Genomic DNA, 22,205 nt, shown 5'->3' with positions numbered 1-22,205 from the left:
GGTACCCACTTGAAGTAACAGAGCTGCAGCTTTGCAGTCATCTTTCTTGGCAGCGATATGCAACGCAGGAAGCCGCACCTTCCCACGAGTATCGTTTTCTAAGAGAACAGCGACTACTTTATCATGACCTTGTTGCATTGCAACAGCCAGTGGAGTAAACCCATCCTGGAACAAAACATTTTACATATTCAGCATAAATAGTCAGTGGAAGTGATGTAGAATGAGCTGAAGGCAGCATCCTCAGTCTTACCTCAGTTGCGAGGCTTTGGTTTGCCCCATTAGCGAGCAAGAACTTGACAACATTGTCATGGTTCTCTTGTGCAGCCATATACAGCGGTGTGAATCCATTTTGACTTTGAACGTTGACGGCTGCACCATGCTGGACCAGCAGTCGCACTACCTCCTCTTGGCCCGCTGAATCACAACAAACAAACAACCATCATGAGACTGAGGTTCAAGAATAGGGGTAGATTGAATAGAAGAAAAGAACACCGTATCTTCTTTACCTAAGGAGGCAATGTGAAGTGCTGTGTTTCCTTTCTTGGTGGAGGCGTCAACGGTGGCTCCTCTTGAAAGTAGCTCTGTGACTACATGAGTGTGGCCCTCCTTGGAGGCTAAGTGTAAGGCATTCAAACCATTCTGCAACGAGAAAGAAAACCTCCATTAGCTGAAAGTAGTTAAAGGTAAGGGTGGAAATTCAGGAGGTTATGTCTCCAAATTTCTCCAAAATGACAAACTTAAACGAGCCCTCAAATAATTTGTTAACCTAGCACCCAATTGTAATCAATCGCAGACAACCGAAAATTAACCACATTTGATAGTAACAAACCTGACCTAACTTCACTCGCGAGTCAGTAAGCCCCAAAACAAAAACAAACTCAACTAAAACGGCGAAAACAAGGAAGGAGACACCGACTACATAGGAGAATCTTCCGTCAACAAAGCCGTCAGTCAGCCGTCCTGGCGAGGCGAGGGCCTGGAGTGTAGGCAGCCCAACACACGCGTCTGCCGAATGGGTTGCCTGCCTGGCAGGCGTGGAGGCGTTCCGGTGGTTCGAATACCAGCCCATCCGGATTTTACTCTTTCGACTCGGCTTAGTTTCTGACAGACACTTACGGCGTTGGCGGTGTTGATGTCGACGTCAGACTTGAGGTGTTCGAGGACTTTGTCGAGGTTGCCGGCTCGGGCGGCCCGCAGGAACGCCGTGTTCCCGTCGGACTGCAACAGAGAGAGAGAGAGAGGCAATGGTGAGACAGGGCGAGCGAGATCAGAAAGAGACGGCGACGGTCACACTCATCAGGCCATCGGCAGAATGGCGGTCGTTCTGTCTCTCTCGCACTGACGGGGCGTCCCGTTTAGGTGCGAGAGAGACAGGGGAGGCGGAAACGGCAACGGAAACGGATCGGCCAGTGGGACGCCGCGGCGCTCCAGCAGCCTAGTCTAGTCTTAGTCGCAACCCCCTACCTCTACCCCTACCCCTACCTCCCCTACCCCTAGGCAAGCAAGCGGCACGTCAGCGCCGGGACAGTCGGGGCGGGGCCGCTGGGGGCGGGGCCGCTGGGGGCGGGCAGGGCGGGCGCCAGGACCAACAGGGCGTGTCCACGGCGAGGGTGGGGGCGGCGCGGGGCGGCGCGGGGCGGCGCGGGGCGGCGCGGGGGCGGGCAATATCGACCCGCTGGAAGGGGCCGACCCGGCAGCAGACAGCTCTCCCTCTCTCTCGCGCTCGTGGGGCATGGGTAGGCTGGGCCGGCATGGGGTGTGGGTGCGAGCGAGGCAGAGCAACGGGAACGGGACGTCCTGGGCTCAAGGGTGTGCGGCGGCGCCGCGTCGCCAGCCAACCCCCGCGGGCCGCGTCCGCATCCGCCACCTCGCCGACGAGCCGTCCCGTCACTCCGCGCAGCCTTCGCCTAGGCCGGCCTAGGCCGCGAGGCCGTCCCGCACAGTGGGCCAGAAGACCGGCGGGGGCGGCCAAAACTCTAGACGCGTTTTAAGCTCCTGAGTCGCTAAATGGGACTCGAACCGAACGTGTGACCCCACCAATGGATTGCTCTCCGAACGAGGAATCCATTGGTGGGGTCACACGTTCGGCTCGAGTCCCATTTAGCGACTCTGGAGCTCAAAACGCGTCTAGAGTTTTGGCCGCCTCCACCGGTCCTCTGGCCCACTGTGTCCCGGGTCCAGGCCAGGGCGGGCCGGGGCGGGCAGGGCGCCGGCTAGCCGGGCTGGCGCGGCGTAGCGCAGCGCGGAGGGGTAGAAATGAGGGCCGCGCGCTGAAGGGCAGACGGCCATTTGACCTGATTCCGGCCAGACCCCGCAGCAGACTCATTCCGAGAGTCGTTTTCGTCGCTCTGCCTCTCTCGCACTCGTGGGGCGTCCCGCACAGGTGTGAGAGAGACATCGGAACGAGGGTCAGCTCGCACAACGAGACGCCAAGGCGCGCCAAGGCACCCGCTGCTCGAAATCTGTCACCCTCCCTCCAGGGTGGGGCAGCCCTGCCACCCCCAGCCAGCACGGAGTTTGGTGATAATCGTTAATCCGAGGCTCCCCGCCTGCCTTTTGCCTTGCCGCTCGGCAGACTGATTCCGAGAGTCGTTTTCGCCGCTCTGTCTCTCTCGCACCTATACGGGACGCCCCATGCGTGTGCGAAGGACACAGCGACGAAATCGACTCACAGTCCGCACGCTGTGTGTGACCAGCTGTGCAGCCCGAGATCCGCGAAAGCGGCCCACAGTGGGCCAGAAGACCGGTGGAGCGGCCAAAATTCGAGACGTGTTTTGAGCTCCAGAGTCGCTAAATGAGACACCAACCGACCGTGTGACCCCCCACCAAGGGATTCCTCGTTCGGAGAGCTGTCCATTGGTGGGGTCACACGTTCGGTTCGAGTCCCATTTAGCGACTCTGGAGCTCAAAACGCGTCTCGAATTTTGGCCGCTCAACCGGTCTTCTGGCCCACTGTGCGGCCGCCGCCGGAGTTCGAAGCCGGGCCCGAGGACCCGCACCCGAAGCCATAGCGGTAGGCCCGGCACTTTACTTCCGCCGCGCCACTGTACTACGGTACCTGAAAGAGCATGCAGAGGGCGGGGCTGTGGCGGGGACGCTTTGGGCAAGGCAGGCAAGGCAGGCATGGCAGGTGTGGTGTGGTGTGCATGCCAGGATGCGACGGCGCGGCGGGGCGGGGCGTGGCGGCGCGCGGTGGTCGATGCGCGGCGCCCCGCGGGGCACGGCACGCCGCCGTCAGCACGCCCCCGTCAACGAGCGGCGCGCGGCTGTCACCGCGTCGTCGGCGGCCACAATCATGCCAAGCCCCTTTTCAAATGTCCCGCCGAAATGGAGACCTGCTCCGCTTTGCCGGCTTTGCCGCGCATCGGCTGCCGGCGGGGAAGTCCGCGCTGCGTCTCAAGGTCGCCCGTTTTTCCGCCTCGGCGACGTGACGTAGTGACGTGCGCGAGGTGTTATTACCGCAGGGTGCGCCGTGGTGGAGAGCTAGGCGGAGCCAGGTGTCCCTAGAGAGGCTCCAGAGCGCGAGGGGCGCCACCAGGCACGGAGGGTGCCTCTAGCGCGGTGCACAGTGGGCCAGAAGACCGGGGTGAGACGCGTTTTGAGCTCCACAGTCGCTAAATGGGACTCGAACCGAACGTGTGACCCCAACAATGGATTCCTCGTTCGGAGAGTTATCCATTGGTGGGGTCACACGTTCGGCTCGAGTCCCATTGAGCGACTCTGGAGCTCAAAACGCGTCTAGAATTTTGGCCGCCTCCACCGGTCTTCTGGCCCACTGTGTGGTGGGTGCCCTTGGAGAGATTCTGCTGGAGGCTCTCTAGCTCAACAAGGGCCTCCAGGTCGACGAGAACCCCTCCAGCTCGACGGCAGCCTCTCTAATTACTTCCCAATCAAGCTTCGCCACGGCGCGGTCGGCGCCTTCGCCCCTCTCTCGGCCGGAACCAATCCGACAACTCATTTCCATCCAGGGGCTGCCGCTGCCGGCCTTCCGCCCGATAACAAACGCGCCCGGCGGTCTGTTTTCGGTCAATTTCGGTCATTTTCGGTCGCTTTGCGTGACTGTACTGTATGCGGGAGGCGCGATGGCGAGCGTGACGGACTGCAGTGTAGTGGTGCTGCGATGCTGGGTAATTTGGGCCACCGCTGCACTTGAGAGAAAAACACGGGGCAGCCGCGTGAAGCATCGGAGTAGAACGCGAAATCTTGCGAGTCCAACGATTCGCCCGATAAGTTTTCCCGCCTTTTTCTTCTCGGCAGTGTAGCCAACCGACAGAAATTCGTCAACCACTTTACTCTCCGCGGCTCCCGGCCACAAACTGAAATGAATGGCTGCGGAGCGCGCGCGCGTGATTGAGGGAAAGGGGGAACAAAACGGACGAAAAAACAACAAAAACAATGAGGGAAAAAAACAAGAATATCGGAAAGGAATTCCTGTGGGAGGACAGGCCGCATCAAGCCCACGCCGAGCACGACGAGCACGCCGAGCTGCAGCACAATTGGTCGATCACCGCGTCCAGGAAACGGTGAGCAGCGCAGCGGACAGGCCGACACTCCGACACGCCCAAGGAGGCCGTGGTCATGCCGCGGTCATGCCGCGAGGACGGCCGAGACGTCCACAACAGCGCCGCCGCCAAAAAGCGGCCGCCTCATTTTTGGCGCGAGAAAGCAACCGGCCGGCGGCGGCGAGACAGTGCAGCCACAACAAGCATCGCACAGTGGGCCAGAAGACCGGTGGAGGCGGCCAAAACTCCGGACGCGTTTTGAGCTACTGAGTCGCTAAATGGGACTCGAACCGAACGTGTGACCCCACCAATGGACTCCTCGTTCGGAGAGAAATCCATTGGTGGGGTCACACGTTCGGTTCGAGTCCCATTTAGCGACTCTGGAGCTCAAAGCGCGTCTAGAGATTTGTCCGCTTCCACCGGTCTTCTGGCCCACTGCGCGGGGCTGCGGGGCCAGCGGCAAAGGGTTTGCCTGATGGAAGTGAGTGGCTGGCTCGCTGGCTCCAGCTGCGTCCCAATGGACCGAATGGATGCGTTGGCAGCGCTGCCGCCGCCGTCGCCGTTATCAATTTGGTCAATTAAAGAGTTCGGCAGCGACGGCTCCATGAACACAACATTGTTGTTGTTGTTGTTGTTGTTGTTGTTGTTGTTGTCGGCCGGATGTCGGATAGCGATCAAGGGCGCGGCACCGCGGCCAGGGTGGGAACGCGAGGAGGAGATTCGCACTTCGCACCGCCTTTTGCATAGAGGGAGACAGCAACAAAAATTCTTTTCTTTTTTTAATTTTTTTTTTTTAAATTCGAAGTTGGATTATTTCAGATCAAGAGGTAGCCCTCGCGCTGCTCGCGCTCGAGTCAAGGCCGCCGACTCAGATGACTCGGGCGACTCGACTCAGCCTCTGGATTATGCATAAAAACTTCGCCCTGAACGAACGCGGTGCCCCCAAAAGGCGAAAGGGAGATATTGAGAAAGTTGGCGGGCTGGGCCAAGCTTCGGCCATGCAGGCCTGGGCGTATACTAAACAGGTTCGTGTACTCCTATTCGCTTTTATATTCCTTTTATCTCTTTTTACGAGATTTTTTTTCCCGGCAGGCAATAGGGCTCCGCGGGCGCAAGGCGCTGGGGCGGCGTGTCAGTGGACCTTGATTGGCCCTGCAGGGGCGGATCCAGGGACTGGTTCAGAGGGGGGCGTAAAAGTTGCCCAAGGGCAAAGTGCGACTTTTTGCCCACCTTAGGGTACCTTAGGGTATCTGTATACCTCTTACCTTACCTTAGGGTGGAGTGACCCCCCCCCCCGACTGCCTCAGCGAACCGCGAGGGCGGCTCCCGTTACCGCCAAAACGCGGTATCGGAATTGGCAGGTTCGCCGTGGTTCCCCGTGGAGCACGATGCAGCAGGGGCCGGCAGAGACCGGCCGGCCGGCACTGACCACTGACCGAGCCGAAGGTCAGAACGGCTCTGATGTCACCGTCCGCGCGTCTGCCCGGCACTGCCGCCCGAGTGTCTGCCTGCCCGTCTAGCCACATGTGCAGCGCGCGCCTTGGCGCACTCACACACTCACACACAGACACACACGGCGCGGTGCTGCACTTTATGGATCGCGATGTGATCGTTTGCCTCCCCCTTCCTCGCCGAGCGTGACAGAGGGGAGCCGAGCCGGGATTCTGAGCGGAAACCCTCAAAGAAAACGGGCGGCCTTTTGCAGTGGACTGTACCAGCGCGGTACCGCCGCGTGATGCGGCGGACTGGACCACGCGCCGCGGCGGGCCTGGCAGTGCGTGGACTCAATTCCCAGTCATCACATGCACTGCGCGGTACACTGTGTGTCCACATGGCGCGTACAGTCCCGGCTGTGAGTCACTCTTCCATTGAATGGTCCAGCGGCCGGCGCACAGTGGGCCAGAAGACCGGTGGAGGCGGCCAAAACTCTAGACGCGTTTTGAGCTCCAGAGTCGCTAAGCAGGACTCGAACCGAACGTGTGACCCCACCAATGGATTCCTCGTTCGGAGAGCAATCCATTGGTGGGGTCACACGTTCGGTTCGAGCGCCATTTAGCGACTCTGGAGCTCAAAACGCGTCCAGAGTTTCGGCCGCCTCCACCGGTCTTCTGGCCCACTGCGTGCGGCGGCGGTACAGTGGTACAGTCCCTGTGCCTGGAAGTCGTGAATCAGTCCGGCTCCAAGGACCGCGAGGACTGGACGGGCAGCACACCGCCCCCCACGGCCTGCTATCGGTCCATTGTCCAGTGTGGGTGTGCTCCATTAAAGGCCCAGCCCGCCACGCCACGCCACGGTCACTTTGATTCTTTTCAATTAAAAAGGCTGCTTTGTGTGCTCGCCGGACGCGCGCGGCGTGGGTGGTTCTGGTGGCGGGCCCTCGACGCTCATCAACACATTTTGAATATCGAACGTCGCAGCGGGAAAGCTTCAGTGAAGCGTGAAGCTGGTGAGGTTGAGGTTAGGTGAGGTTAGGTATGGTTAGGTGAGGTTAGGTGAGGCTTGGCGAAGGGTTTCGAGAGAATCGCTGCCAGCCATCCATCATTTCTGGTCCAGTTAGTTGCTCCTCATGCCTTTACGGCGCCTTTTTTACAACATCCGCGTAGCAACGCGTAGCCGGTGGCTCACAATTAGCGCTCTGATTTACGAGACAGATTACACTTCAGTCTGTCTGTCTGTCTGTCTGTCCGTCCGCGAGGAGACCACCATCGGAACTCATCCTGCCTAGAGGAGGGAGGAAATTGGAGGACGAGACACGGCAGCCATTTCCCCGTCGGAAGAAAACGAAGTGTCTCCGGAAATTATGCTCGAAGCGCGCATTTCGGGCTTGACGTTTCTACTACACTCGAAGGGGAGGGGAGGGGGGACATGGAGAGGGGAGGGGAGGGGGAGGGGAGGGGGGAGGGGAGGGGGGACATGGAGGGGGGAGGGGAGGGGGGCACCGATCGGTGCGCGTGCACGTCGACGTGGCGTGCGCCGGTTTATCACAAAATTAGCCTTCCGAATCCGGCACGCGCGAGGAGCTTGCGGGAAAAAAAACGACAGAAAATGTGAGTCCGGCGGCGGGATTCGAACCCGCGACGCCGCGCCGCAGGTCGGCCGTCTTGATGACAGCGGGGCAGCCAGCCGCCCGGCAAGGTCAGGACATGGTCAGGACATGGTCAGGATGGCGCGAGACTTTCGCTTTCGGATCGATGACGCCGTTACATCACCAAGGCAGCAGGGGAGGGGGAAGTGCAGGGGAGGCTAACGATGCATGGTCACACCCCGCCACTGTAAGCGTGAGGGAGCGGACAAGGCACGCACGCACCACTCTGCCACACACACACACACGACTGAGTCACCACAACACGCCAAAAGGGGATATACGCGGCGATAACAACAACATCGCCAAAAATACACGCTCGCGGCCCGGGACCGAGTCTAGGACGCTCTCTGGCTAGAGGAGCCCTTCTAGGGCGCGACAGCCGCGGCGGGGGAGTGGAGGCAGCGGCATGGCATTATTTCCTGGCAGCCACGTACGCCCTGCTGGCGGTGACAGGACTCGTGGGCCGTAACGACCCCCGCGGGGGGGCGGGGAGGACTTCCAGGTCGTCTAGCAGGCCAGCAGGCGGGCAGGCAGGCAGAACCGTCGGTGTTGTGGCAGGTTGACGGGGTGCTCGCTGGCGAGGGGAGGCCGCGGTGGCGCCGCGGCTTGGGCGGCCCTCCCTACACGGCTACGTACTCCCGAGGGGGAGCACAGCGAGTTGGAATCGATACCGACCAAGCGGGCCGAGGGAGCCGCAAGCCCAGCCATACCGCGCACTCCAGGGCCTCTGGAGGGCCTGGCCCTTGGCGAGGCCCTTGGCCTGCTGTAGGTCAACACGGCCGCCACAGTGGGCCAGAAGAACGGTGAAGGCGGCCAAAACTCTAGACGCGTTTCGAGCGCCAGAGTCGCTAAATGGGACTCGAACCGAACGTGTGACCCCACCAATGATGTGATTAGGGAACATTCAAGATTTTGTGGTGTCAAGAGGCCAGCAGTTTGCATTATGCTTGCCGCCAAGCTCAACTTGCACCAGCAACCTCTTGTACGCACTCATGAACTGTTGACGTCCTTTGGGTTTCAATTGGTCATCATATTCATGAACATCATCTAAAGTAGCAAATATCGAAGCATCAAGTCTCATTTTGACATCTCTGATATAGTGAGGCAAACTTGTTGTTAGTGCCTGCCTTCGTTGTTTGTTCTCTCTGATGACAACCTCAGTCACTTTACATATTCTCTCCACATCATCAGAGGGAATAGCAAGCCCCCCCCTGGTTTTTCTCCTTAATAGAGCTGATTTTGAGTGAGTGCCAAACAGGGCTTTGTCACATTCCGTGCATTTTAAATGGTGGGATATTGACCTACTGACAAATCCTGCGATGTAACCTACAACATCAGAGACATATGGGCTGAGAACATTTAGATTCTGAAGAGGACAATTAGGATCATACGCTTTCATGAGCTCAAAATCTCCATCATCCTCCTCTTCATTATCCAAAGGTTTATGTTTGCTACGTTTAGATGATGTAGTAACATTCAAGATTTTTGTGGTGTCAAGAGGCCAGCAGTTTGCATTATGCTTGCCGCCAAGCTCAACTTGCACCAGCAACCTCTTGTACGCACTCATGAACTGTTGAAAAGGCCTTTTCTGCAGTAAATCTAGAATGAAAAGAGGCATGTTTAATATAATTGATATAAGGTGGTAAAATAAGGCAGTTACAAAATGTGACTCACTGGGATCCCTGTGTAGGAACAGCATGGTGAACAAGGCGTCCAGTTAGAGTGTACAAGCCCTTCTCGAAGTGGTCCTCACACAGAAATGCACCCTTGTTAGCTTTTGTAGTCCAGCCAGTGGTGCGATTGAACTTATTAACGAATGATATCCACTCTTCTCTGATAGCATCGTCAGTAGGAAACCTGTGAGAAATAATAACATTAAATTTCAAGAAAACGTGGAAAGGAGTGGAGGTTAGGATGCCCATCAACAAACTTACACGTGATGTTTAATCCCCGAAGTCTTCTTATTTTTGACATCTCTATTCTTGCACGCTAAAAGCGCACAAAACTTCATGCTGATCTCATGCAAACTTACAGAATAAAAACATCAGAACGATCAAACGACTTGGTGCCTGACGCTTGCCTGACGTTTCGCGTCACCGTCCTCCTCCGTCCGTAGCCTAGCAACAAGAGAACGTCCGCTGCCGTGTTTTGGTCGGTGGCGTGGCGCGAGGTGGCGTGGCGTAGTGCCGACCCTGCTGCGGTGGTGGTGGCGAGGCGGTCGGGGGCTCAGCGCCGCCCGTGCTACGGGGTACGGCTTCCTCCATCCATGGCTATGAGAAATACAACATCCTTGGGGGGGACATGGAGGGGGGAGGGGAGGGGGGACATGGAGGGGGGAGGGGAGGGGGGCACCGATCGGTGCGCGTGCACGTCGACGTGGCGTGCGCCGGTTTATCACAAAATTAGCCTTCCGAATCCCGCACGCGCGAGGAGCTTGCGGGAAAAAAACGACAGAAAATGTGAGTCCGGCGGCGGGATTCGAACCCGCGACGCCGCGCCGCAGGTCGGCCGTCTTGATGACAGCGGGGCAGCCAGCCGCCCGGCAAGGTCAGGACATGGTCAGGACATGGTCAGGATGGCGCGAGACTTTCGCTTTCGGATCGATGACGCCGTTACATCACCAAGGCAGCAGGGGAGGGGGAAGTGCGGGGGAGGCTAACGATGCATGGTCACACCCCGCCACTGTAAGCGTGAGGGAGCGGACAAGGCACGCACGCACCACTCTGCCACACACACACACACGACTGAGTCACCACAACACGCCAAAAGGGGATATACGCGGCGATAACAACAACATCGCCAAAAATACACGCTCGCGGCCCGGGACCGAGTCTAGGACGCTCTCTGGCTAGAGGAGGAGCCCTTCTAGGGCGCGACAGCCGCGGCGGGGAGGCAGCGGGGAGTGGAGGCAGCGGCATGGCATTATTTCCTGGCAGCCACGTACGCCCTGCTGGCGGTGACAGGACTCGTGGGCCGTAACGACCCCCGCGGGGGGGCGGGGAGGACTTCCAGGTCGTCTAGCAGGCCAGCAGGCGGGCAGGCAGGCAGAACCGTCGGTGTTGTGGCAGGTTGACGGGGTGCTCGCTGGCGAGGGGAGGCCGCGGTGGCGCCGCGGCTTGGGCGGCCCTCCCTACACGGCTACGTACTCCCGAGGGGGAGCACAGCGAGTTGGAATCGATACCGACCAAGCGGGCCGAGGGAGCCGCAAGCCCAGCCATACCGCGCACTCCAGGGCCTCTGGAGGGCCTGGCCCTTGGCGAGGCCCTTGGCCTGCTGTAGGTCAACACGGCCGCCACAGTGGGCCAGAAGAACGGTGAAGGCGGCCAAAACTCTAGACGCGTTTCGAGCGCCAGAGTCGCTAAATGGGACTCGAACCGAACGTGTGACCCCACCAATGGATTCCTCGTTAGGGGAGCCCCCCTAGGGGCAACCCCTTCCTGGATCCGCCCTTGACGGCCTCCAGGGCGACGCCAGGGCGGTGGTCCCACGGTCCCGCGCCTGCACTGCAATGAGCACGCCGACGGGCGGCAGCCATTTAATTTGCAGAGAGCCGTTTTTACGTTTGCCGCAACGGCCCGCGCGCACGCCACAGTGTGGCCACACGCCACACCACAAGGAGGGCCGTGGGTCGGCAGGTCGGCGTCACGGCGTACAGTGCCGGTGTGGGACAGTGGGCCCGGCCAAACCTCCGGACGCGTTTTGAGCTCCAAAGTCGCTAAATGGGACTCGAACCGAACGTGACCCCACCAATGGATTGCTCTCCGAACGAGGAATCCATTGGTGGGGTCACACGTTCGGTTCGAGTCCCATTTAGCGACTCTGGAGCTCAAAACGCGTCTAGAGTTTTGGCCGCCCCCACCGGTCTGCACGGCGTTCGCGGAAAGTCGCCGCTTGAGCGAAGCGAGCGAGCGAGGCTCGCGGGGAATCTTGGCGCCCGACGGCCAGCCGGCCGGCCAGCAGAAAGCGGCATTGTTCCTCGGCAAAAATGCAGAGCGCTCTCGGTATTCGAACGGGCACCCGCCGCGTGCCGGATAGTTTTCCCTTGTTCCTGTGCGTGCGGCGCGGTGCGGCGCCAACGAGCGTGTTGGGGTGGGTAGCGGTGGCGCGGCAGGCAGGCAGACAGACAGACAGACAATCAGACGGACAGACAGACAGACAGACAGACAGACAGACAGACAGACAGACAGACAGACAGACAGACAGACAGACAGACAGACAGACAATCAGACAGCCCCGGCAGTTTGATTCGGAGTGCCTCCGCGGCCGTCACCGCTGCTGCCGATTCGGCCCCTTGAAACCCAAGGAGTGCGACAGGCTAGGTTAGCCCAAGGCCGCCCGCCCGGCTGGGCCATGGCTGGCAGTGACGGAATTCTCTTTCAGTTACGACCGGCGGCTGCGGCCACGCGGCCATCGCCGCGGCTGACTTGTTACATTTCGTAGCGCTAGAGTTGCCCGCTGCCCCAGGCCGGCCCAGGCCGGCGTGGCCTTGGCTGGTTTAGCACACGGCTGCAGTGCGGGGCTCGCCGCGGCCGGGCGGACCCCCTACACGACGGCGGGTGCCCACGCGAGCCCTGCCAGCCCTGCACAGGCGCTTTACAACCGGCTCATTTGAATTTCGACCGGCAGATTGGCGTTGGCTACACTGTACGAACGGAACGGAACGGCACGGAGTCCCCGCGGGTCCGCAAGTCCGCTGGCATCTCCAAGGCGTCGCCGGATGCCGGCTCCACTCACCTGAAAAAGGCAGAGACAGGCATTAGTTACCGCGGTCGGGAAGCGAAAGGCCCCACCCCGCCACGCCACGCCCCGCCACACACAGTGGGCCAGCAGACCGGTGGAGGCGGTCAAAATCCCGGACGCGTTTTGAGCTCCAGAGTCGCTAAATGGGACTCGAACCGAACGTGTGACCCCACCAATGGATTGCTCTCCGAACGAGGAATCCATTGGTGGGGTCACACGTTCGGTCCTAGTCCCATTTAGCGACTCTGGAGCTCAAAACGCGTCTGGAGTTTTGGCCGCCTCCAGCGGTCTTCTGGCCCACTGGGTATACGCCCACCGAGGCACCGAGGAAGCGGCCCCGCGAACTTGGCCGTGCTTCGAGCGTAAAGAAAACACTTCCCAGTGTGTTTGCACACTGCTCCGCGCTGCTCCCTCCCCACCTGAGTCACCCAGAACCGCGGAGTCGCGGCGCGAACAGCTGACTGGCTGGCGGCACGCTGATAAGGTCACTGAGTCCCTCGCGGCCACGCGGACCGACAGCCTCGTCGCTCTGTCTCTCTCGCACTCATGGTGCGGCCCGTTTGGGTGCGAGAGAGACAGAGCGACGAGAACGACTCTCAGTCTGCAGGAGCCTGTCGCCGGGACGTGGCCGGGACGGGAGGGAGGACGGGATGAGTCACGCGGCAGACGGCCGCTGGAGAAAAGGGGAGGGGGGAGCAGGCGGTTGCAATCCCCAAATGGAATCTGTAATGTGGGAAATTGGGTAGGAACGAAGAGAGACTTGTACATACTTGAAAATACTTTTTCTAGGTATCATCTGCTAAGAATAACGAGTTGTCGCTATTTTAAAACTGAATTTATAGTGTACGTACTGCGGTTGGATCTGGTCACACATAAAGTAAGTCTTGAACCACATCCCGAAAAAAATGATAATTTTTAAAAAAAGAGTCTGGTGAAACTTTCTTTTCTTTTCTTTTTTCAGTGCCTTACTTAAAACATCCTCACGCCGCAGCGGGACTCGGACAGACAGGCCCTTTCGGATTCCGCGGTTTGTTCGGTTTCTCGGAGGAAGCAGCCGGGGCGCCACGCGGTCAAGGGACACGGACTCGGCCACGGCGAAGGGGAAGGGGGAAGGATGTGCGAAGCGCCTCGCCGCCGCGCCGGTCGCGAGCCGTACCGGCTGCCTCGTCTCGTGACGTCATCCGCACGCTTTGCCAGGCTTTGCCAGGGCGTTCGCGTTCGGGGCGGGGCCGCTCGGCTGTCATGCGACGCTTTGGGTCTGTGCACAGTGGGCCGGAAGGCCGGCGGAGGCGGCCGAAACTCTAGACGCGTTTTGAGCTCCAGAGTCGCTGAATGGGACTCGAACCGAACGTGTGACCCCACCAATGGATTGCTCTCCGAACGAGGAATCCATTGGTGGGGTCACACGCTCGGTTCGAGTCATGTTCAGCGACTCTGGAGCTCAAAACGCGTCCACAGTTTCGGGGTTTGGCGAGTTCGCCACTCGACGCCGCCGTCCTGCTCTTCCAGCAGACTCATTCCGAGGGCGTCGTCGTCGCTCTGTCTCTGTCGCGCTCGCGGGGCGTGCCGCGGGGCGGCGAGAGAGACAGAGCGGCGACACGCGGGCAGCACGCGGCAGCGTTTTGCGCCGTCAAACAACACTGAGCCGCTCTTCCTGTGGGGCCGGCGGGCTAGTCGAAAAAGAGAGGGACAGAGCGAGAGACAGCGCAATGCGAATAAAAGGCTCGTTATCCACAGCCGCCTCATTCCGAAGCACGCGGGTCTGTCTTTGCCGCACGCAGTGGCGTGTGGCGTGCCCCTCGGGTGTGAGAGAGACAGGTCAGGTTCCGGGCCGGTTTCCCTTTAAAAGGCGGGGATTGGGGGGGGGGGGTCAGGCTAGGCTGGCCCGGCCACCCTAGGGACCCTCTCTGTCAGAGATGCGCACGCTGGCCGCGAATCCGGCCTTCTGATTGGGCGAGAGTAAACTGGGGAAAAACAGCCCGGTGCGAGGCCAGAGTGGAGGTGGAGGGGGGACGCCGCCCGGCCGGGAGCCTCGCAGCGCTAGTCTCGCACGGGGCGAAAATCGCCCGGTTTACTCCAGCGGTCGAGCGTGCGCATCTCTGACAGAGAGGGTCCCTAGGCCACCCTAAGCAGGCCCGGCCTCGCTGGGCCTCGCTAGGCGTGGTCGCGGCGGTCGCGGCGGTCGCGGGGCACCTAGGGGTGAGTACGCCGTCGACCTTCGCATTCAAATAGGGAAGCCCCCCCCCCCTTCTTTCCCTGGCTGGGGCACTGGGGCCCCTCGGCTATAAAGTTACAGAACAAGGCCGCGAGTGGAGGCACGAGCCGCGCTACGTTGTACGTACACATGTCCTGCGCGTTCAGAGCGCTGAGCGCGTCGCACAGTGGGCCAGAAGACAGGAAGGGCGGACAAAATTCTGGCCACGTTTTGAGCTCCAGAGTCGCTAAATGGGACTCGAACCGAACGTGTGACCCCACCAACGGATTGCTCCCCGAACGAGGAATCCATTGGTGGTTTCACACGTTCGGTCGAGTCCCATTTAGCGACTCTGGAGCTCTGCACGCGTCTAGAGGTTTGGCCGCCTCCACCGGTCTTCTGGCCCACTGTGGCCTGCCTGTGACGAGCGCGTCGTTACACTTGGCACCGCGTCCTCCGCGGCGCGGCGTTGCGACGCGTTGCGTGAGCGCCGCGGCCTTGGGACGGCCTTGGGGCGGTGGAGCCTTGGTGGAGCGGGGCCGCGCTGGGGCCACGGCACGGCAAGTCCGGGCGCAGCTTAGGCGCAGCGTGCCCCAGCATCCAGCAGAGAGTCACTCTGTCTCTCTCGCACCTATGCGGTACGCGGCGTGAGAGCGAGAGAGACAGAGTGACAGGCTTTGTAATGACCAAGCGGCTAAGTGTACACTGTGCACCGCACACACCGCCAGAGTACACCGCGACGAGCCCGCGGAGGCCCACGTCAAAAATACAGCGACGCTTTTCGGCGCCAATTTCCCATCGCAATTGCCTTTTTCCTTTCGGCCGTCGTTCTGATTGGCTCCAGCGCGCCCCGTTGGGTGGCTGGCTCGGCTGCGCGGCCCCGTCCCCGCTGGGGCTCCCCGGGGCCTGGGGCTGGCTGGGGCCCAGGCCGGCCCAGGCGCCCGCCTCGCCGGAAATTCGATCGAGGTGCTGCTGGGCAGACTTGGCGCCCCCAAGCCAGGAGAGGGGAACAACAGGAACGAGAGGGGAACGAGAGGAACGAGAGGAACGAGAGGGGAACGAGAGGGGAACGAGAGGGGAACGAGAGGGGAACGAGAGGGGAACGAGAGGAAGGACAGAGGAACGAGAGAGGAACGACAGAGGAACGGCAGAGGAACGACAGAGGAACGGCAGAGGGAGAAACGAGAGAGAAAAACAAAAGAGAGGAGCAAGAAGGGAACGACAGAGAGGAACGAGGGAGCACGGGCCGGAGGTAGGTCCGCACCGTGCTGTGCCTGGCTGCCGCCGTGGCTGCCGTGGCTTGCCGCTCCCTCGCTGTTCACTGAGGCGATAACCACGAGCCTGGCCGCGTTGGGCCGCGTGGCCACGGCGGCGTTGCAGTCATTATGGCCCCCATCACGGTCTGGGGCCCTTCGCTCCCTTCGCTCGGCCCAGCCAGCCAGCCAGCCAGTGGGCCAGAAGACCGGGAGGCGGCCAAAACTCCGGACGCGTTTTGAGCTCCAGAGTCGCTAAATGGGACTCGAACCGACCGTGTGACCCCACCAATGGATTGCTCTCCGAACGAGCAATCCATTGGTGGGGTCACACGTTCGGTTCGAGTCCCGTTTAGCGACTCTGGAGCTCAAAACGCGTCTAGAGTTTCGGCCGCCTCCACCGGTCTTCTGGCCCAACCGGGGGTCGTCCGCTGGCGTCGGGCATGACGCCGGGGCTTTTCGGAGTCGGCCAAAGAAAGAAGAAAGTACGGTGCAGCAAGTGCAGTAGCGGCACCGCCGTCTGTCTGTCTGCCTGTCTGTCCGTCCGCCCGCTCCGAATCCGCGCCATACTCCGCCGCATCCCGCAGGACCATCAAGTAGGCCAGGACGCAGTGCGGCTGGAGGAAGCGAGAGAGGAAAGGGGCGGAGCAAGGCGGACAGCGAGAGGGAGAGAGAGGGAGAGAGAGGTACACTGCCGAAAAGGGCGACTCTTCGCTGCTAACACGCGGTCGTGTGTCCCAGAAGGTCACGGGGTACTCATTTTTTATTTATTTTTTGCACCCCGCCGCGAGGGGAGCGATCTATGTACAGGAATTCCGACACTGGCTCGCTCCCCTACACCGTAACCCCGACCAGCCGGCCAGGTGGGTCGACCTTCCGAAGCAACCCCCAGGTAAAGTCAAACACACCCCGCGGGGTTGAGCCGCGCTGGCCGCGCACAGTGGGCCAGAAGACCGGTTCAGGCGGCCACAACTCTAGTCGCGTTTTGAGCTCCAGAGTCGCTAAGTGGGACTCGAACCGAGCGTGTGACCCCACCAATGGATTCCTCGTTCGGAGAGCAATCCATTGGTGGGGTCACACGTTCGGTTCGAGTCCCATTTAGCGACTCTGGAGCTCAAAACGCGTCTGGAGTTTCGGCCGCCTGCACCGGTCTTCTGGCCCACTGTGCCGCGCGATTCGGGGCGAACGAGGCCGCCGCTTTCGACACAACAGCTACACTGGCCAGCCCACTAAGGCAAGGCGGGGTAACTGGCGGCCGCCGCGAGGGAAGTTACCCGGAGTTACCCGGGACTCGGCCTGCCTTCGCTGCCTGCGCTGCCTTCGCGCTCCGCCGCCGTGCTTCGCCGCTTCGCCCCGCAGTCCGCCGCGCGGACCAATCAATAGAGGGGTCCGGGGTGTCGGTGGTGACGCCGGGGGTTGGAGGGCTGGTCGGAGGGAGGCGTGTCTGACGTCATTTTCAGCAGTGACGACGGCCGCGCTTGTCTGTCTGTCTGTCTGTCTGTCTGTCTGTCTGTCTGTCTGTCTGTCTGTCGCGGAGATTGCCAGGGGGGAGGCGCAGCATCCATAAATTGGATTAACACGTTTTCGGGAAGAAAAGCGCCTCCCTGCGCGAGGTTCGCCCTCCGCGAGGCTACGGGAGGCTAGCCAGGCCGGCCGCGCCCTGCACTGTCGTCGTGGGAACGCGGCAGGAAACCCCACCGGACCCGATGCCCGCGGTGGTCGAATGTCACTCCATCAGACTCAGTCCAGAGTCGTTTTCGCCGCTCTGTCTCTCTCGCACCCACGGGGCGTCCCGTACGGGTGCGAGAGAGACAGAGAACGACCCTCGGAATGAGTCTGCTGTCCGGCGGGCACCGGCGGGCCGACCACCACCTGATCGGCTGCGCAAGGCTGCGGCCGGGATTCGAACCCGCGACCGCGAGGTTGCCGAGCAGCTAGCGGCACCCGAGAGGAGCTCCCCAACGGGACCGCCTGCGGAGCACCGCGGAGCACCGCGGAGACGAGCCTCCAGAGTCCTTGCACCGGAACTTTTTTGTCTCGCGGCTTCGGCAAAGGCGAGAGCAGCGAGGCGCCTGCAGACTACGCCTCGCTTCGCTCCGTCCTCCCTCGCACCCACACGGGACGCCCCGTGAGTGCGAGAGAGACAGAGTCAGTCCGCAGCGAGCCGTTAACTGCATTGTGGGAAAAGAGCCGGTCTTCCCTGGAGCTGAAGTCGGCGCGCAAAAAAAAACAACGATTTTTTAAATCTTGTTTACAGTGAAAGCAGAGTGGGCTGCGACAAATTAGACACTCTGCTCGCGTCGCTTCACATCCACTTTTACGATGTGGGAGTCGCGGCAGCACACTGATTCAGAGAGTCATTTTCGTCTCTCTCGCGCCTGAAGGGGGCGCCCCACGAGGGCGAGAGAAAGAGAGAGAGAGAGAATCAGTCTGCAGTGTCGCGGCGGGGGCGGCGGGCGCGGAGGACGACGCGAACCCATTAGAGGATGCAGGGCGGCACGTAGACGCCCACACACACACACACACACACACACACACACGCGAGCTCGCGCACAGTGCGCTTCCTTGTGAGTCACGCAGCTGTCCCCGGTTCCCCGGTTCGAATCCCCCCGCCGCCGTCGGCCGCCGTGCACCGCGCGCTCCCAGCTGAGCACACAGCTGGGGCACCTTGGGGCCCTCGGCCCGGACGCGTACGCCGCTAGCGAGAGGGGGCGGCGACGCGGTCCTCCCTGCGGAGGCTGCGGCGTCGACTGTGGGACTCGAACCGAACGTGTGACCCCACCAATGGATTGCTCTCCGAACGAGGAATCCATTGGTGGGGTCACACGTTCGGTTCAAGTCCCATTCAGCGACTCTGGAGCTCAAAACGCGTCTACAGTTTTGTCCGCCTTCACTGGTCTTCTGGCCCACTGTGGACCGCCACTCGAGTGCGAGAGAGACGGCGGTAGCGCGCTGCGATGGTTAGCGTCGTTAGCGCATATCGCAATCCGGCGTGTGCCACACAGTGTGCCACCAGCAGGCCGATGTTGCTCTCTCTCTCGTACTCGCGGTGCTTGCCGAGGGGTGCGAGAGAGACAGCCACACTGTCCGGGACCAGGCCGAGGGCGGTGCCGGCACGGTGCGGGCACGTACACGGCAAACTTTGATGAGTGCGAACTGGCCGTCGCCATGGCGACGGCGGTTTATCTTGATAGTGTACACGACGACGGCCACTATCTGCACTCCGGACACCGCGGCCGCGCGCGGACACCGAGTGACCCAATTACGAACACGGGGTGGGCCGAACGCGGACGCCGCGGCTCGCATCGGGTAGCAGGGACGCACAGTGGGCCAGAAGACCGGTGGAGGCGGACAAAACTCTAGATGCATTATGAGCTCCAGAGTCGCTAAGCAGGCCTCGAACCGAACGTGTGACCCCATCGATGGATTCCTCGTTCGGAGAGCAATCCATTGGTGGGGTCACTCGTTTGGTTCGGGGCCTATTTAGCGACTCTGGAGCTCAAAACGCGTCTGGAGTTTTGTCCGCCTCCACCGGTCTTCTGGCCCACTGTGGGACGCGGGGACCGCGGCCAGGTCGGCAGGTGCGCGCTGCACAGTCCGAAAAGGTCACCATATCGATTTTTGGGCCGCGCCGCCGCGTTCTGTCTGCGGCCCCGTCAGCCACACGGGCAGTCGTTTTCGTCGCTCTGTCCCTCTCGCACTCACGGGGCGTCCCGTAGGGCCGTAGGGGTGCGAGAGAGACAGAAAGAGCACACCGAGGGAGGACCAGGGAGGACCCGTTTGTTCCCACTTCCTGCCGGCGACCGATTTAGACCTTGTTTTCGGAGCAGGCACGACACCACGGCGCCTAGCCTAGGCCTTCCCTCCGCGTCCGGCCGCTGTGTGTGTGTGTGTGTGTGTGTGTGTGTGTGTGTGTGTGTGTGTGCGTGTGTGTGTGAGTTGGCTTCGACGGCGGTAGTCTAGGCTGGTCTAGGCCCGTCCAGCTGGAAGAGGGCTGGAGCTTGGAGTTCCGGGGTGTGTTCCAGGCCTAGCCCGGGCCCGGCCAGCACGCACGGTATCGAACGCGGCGAGGCGGCGCCCTCCCCTCCAGCCCTGCAGCCACCCCTCGCGGCACAGCGGCGAGGCGGCACCCTCGCAGGGACCCTCCCCGCCGCTCCAGGGCACTTCCAGGCACTTCCAGGAAGAAGGCCCTTCAGGTGTCCAGGGCCTGTGCGTCCTCCAGGCGCGCTCGCCTGGGCCCCGCCGTCCCCGCCCGCCCCGCCCCCGCGGCCCCCGCCCCACGCCCCAGCCGCCACAGGTCCAGGGTGCTGCCTGGAAATCCCTGCGCCCGTCGCGGCTCTGCGGCCGGCACACTGGCCGGCACAGGGCCGAGGGCACGGTGGGCACCGTGGGCCGCTTGGAGGGCCGGCCAGCCGCACGCCGCCGTAGGCCCACCGTAGGCCCGGCGATGTGGGCAGGTGAGACGGGCGTAGGCGGGGCGGAAAGGGGGGGGGGCTACCAAGTGCAGCGAAGCGGCCAGCCCGAACGGTGCGCTTCACGGCGTGCTCCAGACACTCACCTGGGTGACGGGCGCTTCCGTAACCATGGCGACGGTGCCCTGTCACAGCGACCACTCGCGGTGGATGGACACTCGAAACAAACGTCACTCTAGTGTCATCCTGACGGCGGCACGTCGCCACGAAAGTCGCGCGCTGTCACTGAACTGCTGCCCCGCCGAGCTCCGGACGCACACTGAGCGCGAGCGCGAGCGGTAGTTGAGGCGACCGCCGTCGCGGAGCGGAGCAGCACTGCGCACCCGAACCACCCGAACCGAACGAGTCCTGCGCCGAGCCGAGCCGAGCCGAGCGCCGCCGAGCGCAGCCGAGCCCCGCCGAGCCGAGCCGAGCGCACTGCAGTACGGTCCGGCCGTCCTCGGTGCGGCGTTCGGCTCCGCTTCGGGCGCGCTTCGGCGGCGCCCGACCGTCCGCCGACCCTCGGCCGCCGGAGCGGCGGACGCACGGACACCGGCAGACGTTGCCAACACGCGCGCACCAAACTCTCCAGCCGCGGGCCGCGCGTAAAGCAACCCGGCGCCGGGAGTATCTCCAGCGACCCTCCAGCGACCGCCAGTGGCCGCGGACGCGGCGGCCAGCGGGAGGCTCGCGATGGCGGCGCCGCGGAAGTGGACTGCGTGGACGCACGCCTAGCGGCACGCCCCTCGCCGGCGAGACCCCGGTGCCTCGGTGACTCTGGGTGACCCGGTGGGGGCAGTCCAGGGGCTTCCCGACCTTGACCACCGCCACCTGCCCGCGCCTGCGTGGCGGCGTGGCTGTCGAAATAAAAAGCCGGGCGGGCACGCTTGAGGCGCACGCGCTAAGCCTAGAGGCCCCAGAGGACCCGAGCGGCCCCAAGCGGTCCGAGCACACAGGGGCTTAGGATGCGTCAATGTGGGCCTAGCCGGCCTAGCCGGCCTAGCCGGCCTGGCTGCAGAGCCTTGTTTGACTTGCGTGCATACACGCCGCCTGCGTCTTGGGCTTGTCGTGCTAGTCGTGCCGGGCGGCTCAAAGCACTGCTAGAAGCACGCGACTGAAAGCCCGCGGCCGAAAGCCCGCGACTGAAAGCCCGCGTCTGAAAGCCCGCGTCTGAAAGCCCGCGTCTAAAAGCCCGCGTCTGAAAGCCCGCGTCCGAAAGCCCGCGTCTGAAAGCCCACGGCTGAAAGCACGCGGCCGAAAGCCCGCGTCCGAAAGCACGCGGCTGAAAGCCCGCGGCCGAAAGCCCGGAGCGGAAAGCCCGCGGCTGAAAGCCCGCGGCCGAAAGCCCGGAGCCGAAAGCCCGCGGCTGAAAGCGCGCGGCTGTGCGCCGTTCCGATCGGCGCACCGGGCCGGTGGGAGATAGCGCGACCGGTGAGGCGGCGAAGGCGATAGCGGCAACTCATTAAACCGCGAGATGTTATGCTGGCTGGCGCTCTGCCTGGCCACCCTTCGGCCTCACCCTGAACTTTACCTGTTTGCCCTTGGTTGCCCCGGCAACGCCCCGGCAACGCCTCACCCTGCGTACTCCCATGACAACGTAATGACTCTGTCTTTGTCAAGCGCGCCAGCGCGCCTCGTCATACAGCGTGCAAAGTCTATGACGTCATTTATGTATGCACCCACACTGGCAGAATTTTAGATGCCGTATCTCGCGAGGGGTGCGTCTGACGAGCGTCGCGCGTGGGACAACACCACCGCAAGGAAAACGGAAGCCGACCAGTTATTCTGTACAGAACGTCGCGAACGACCACCGTTTAGGTGATGGCGTTTGCCAAGCGGACTCCTCTGCCTTTTGTTGGCAGTGTTGGCACGGGCTGTTGAGTTGAACCCTTCCCAGCGGAACTCCGGGGCACTCCATCGCATTGGCTGGCACTGGAGTCCGCGACGTGACTCCCGCACTGCCCCAGATTCGGCTTCTTG

At 61.8% G+C, this 22,205-nt stretch overlaps 2 protein-coding genes across 6 annotated transcripts in view; both read right to left on the bottom strand.

Moving 5' to 3' along the window:
• The window catches only part of LOC117645322 (ankyrin-3-like), a 44,459-nt gene that overhangs the window by 19,349 nt on the left and 2,905 nt on the right, over positions 1-22,205 (bottom strand). For all 5 annotated transcript variants that reach the window (XM_034385416.1, XM_034385417.1, XM_034385413.1 and 2 more), the window contains exons 2-5: positions 1,117-1,218; positions 507-639; positions 251-414; positions 10-165 (exon numbers count right to left, since the gene is read on the bottom strand). In XM_034385416.1, coding sequence (XP_034241307.1) covers positions 10-165; positions 251-414; positions 507-639; positions 1,117-1,218 — 555 coding nt within the window. The remainder of the gene's footprint in view (positions 1-9; positions 166-250; positions 415-506; positions 640-1,116; positions 1,219-22,205) is intronic.
• LOC117645323 (THAP domain-containing protein 6-like) lies at positions 8,974-9,849 on the bottom strand. The gene is made up of 3 exons (XM_034385418.1): positions 9,522-9,849; positions 9,262-9,444; positions 8,974-9,186 (listed from the first exon to the last, which is right to left on the bottom strand). Exons 1-3 carry the CDS (start codon positions 9,596-9,598, stop codon positions 9,120-9,122), a joined length of 327 nt encoding a protein of 108 aa, XP_034241309.1. The 5' UTR covers positions 9,599-9,849; the 3' UTR covers positions 8,974-9,119.

The sequence above is a fragment of the Thrips palmi genome, unplaced genomic scaffold, assembly GCF_012932325.1.
Source record: "Thrips palmi isolate BJ-2018 unplaced genomic scaffold, TpBJ-2018v1 HiC_scaffold_18, whole genome shotgun sequence".
NCBI lineage: Eukaryota > Metazoa > Arthropoda > Insecta > Thysanoptera > Thripidae > Thrips > Thrips palmi.
This window is presented reverse-complemented; position numbering and strand designations above follow the sequence as displayed.

Excerpts from the sequence above, each read along its gene's own strand:
- LOC117645323 (XM_034385418.1), bottom strand. The coding sequence starts at position 9,598 with ATGAAGTTTTGTGCGCTTTTAGCGTGCAAGAATAGAGATGTCAAAAAT. Across the intron at positions 9,445-9,521 it reads TCGGGGATTAAACATCACGT|GTTTCCTACTGACGATGCTA; the intron begins GTAAGTTTGTTG and ends TATTTCTCACAG. Across the intron at positions 9,187-9,261 it reads GTTCCTACACAGGGATCCCA|ATTTACTGCAGAAAAGGCCT; the intron begins GTGAGTCACATT and ends TTTTCATTCTAG.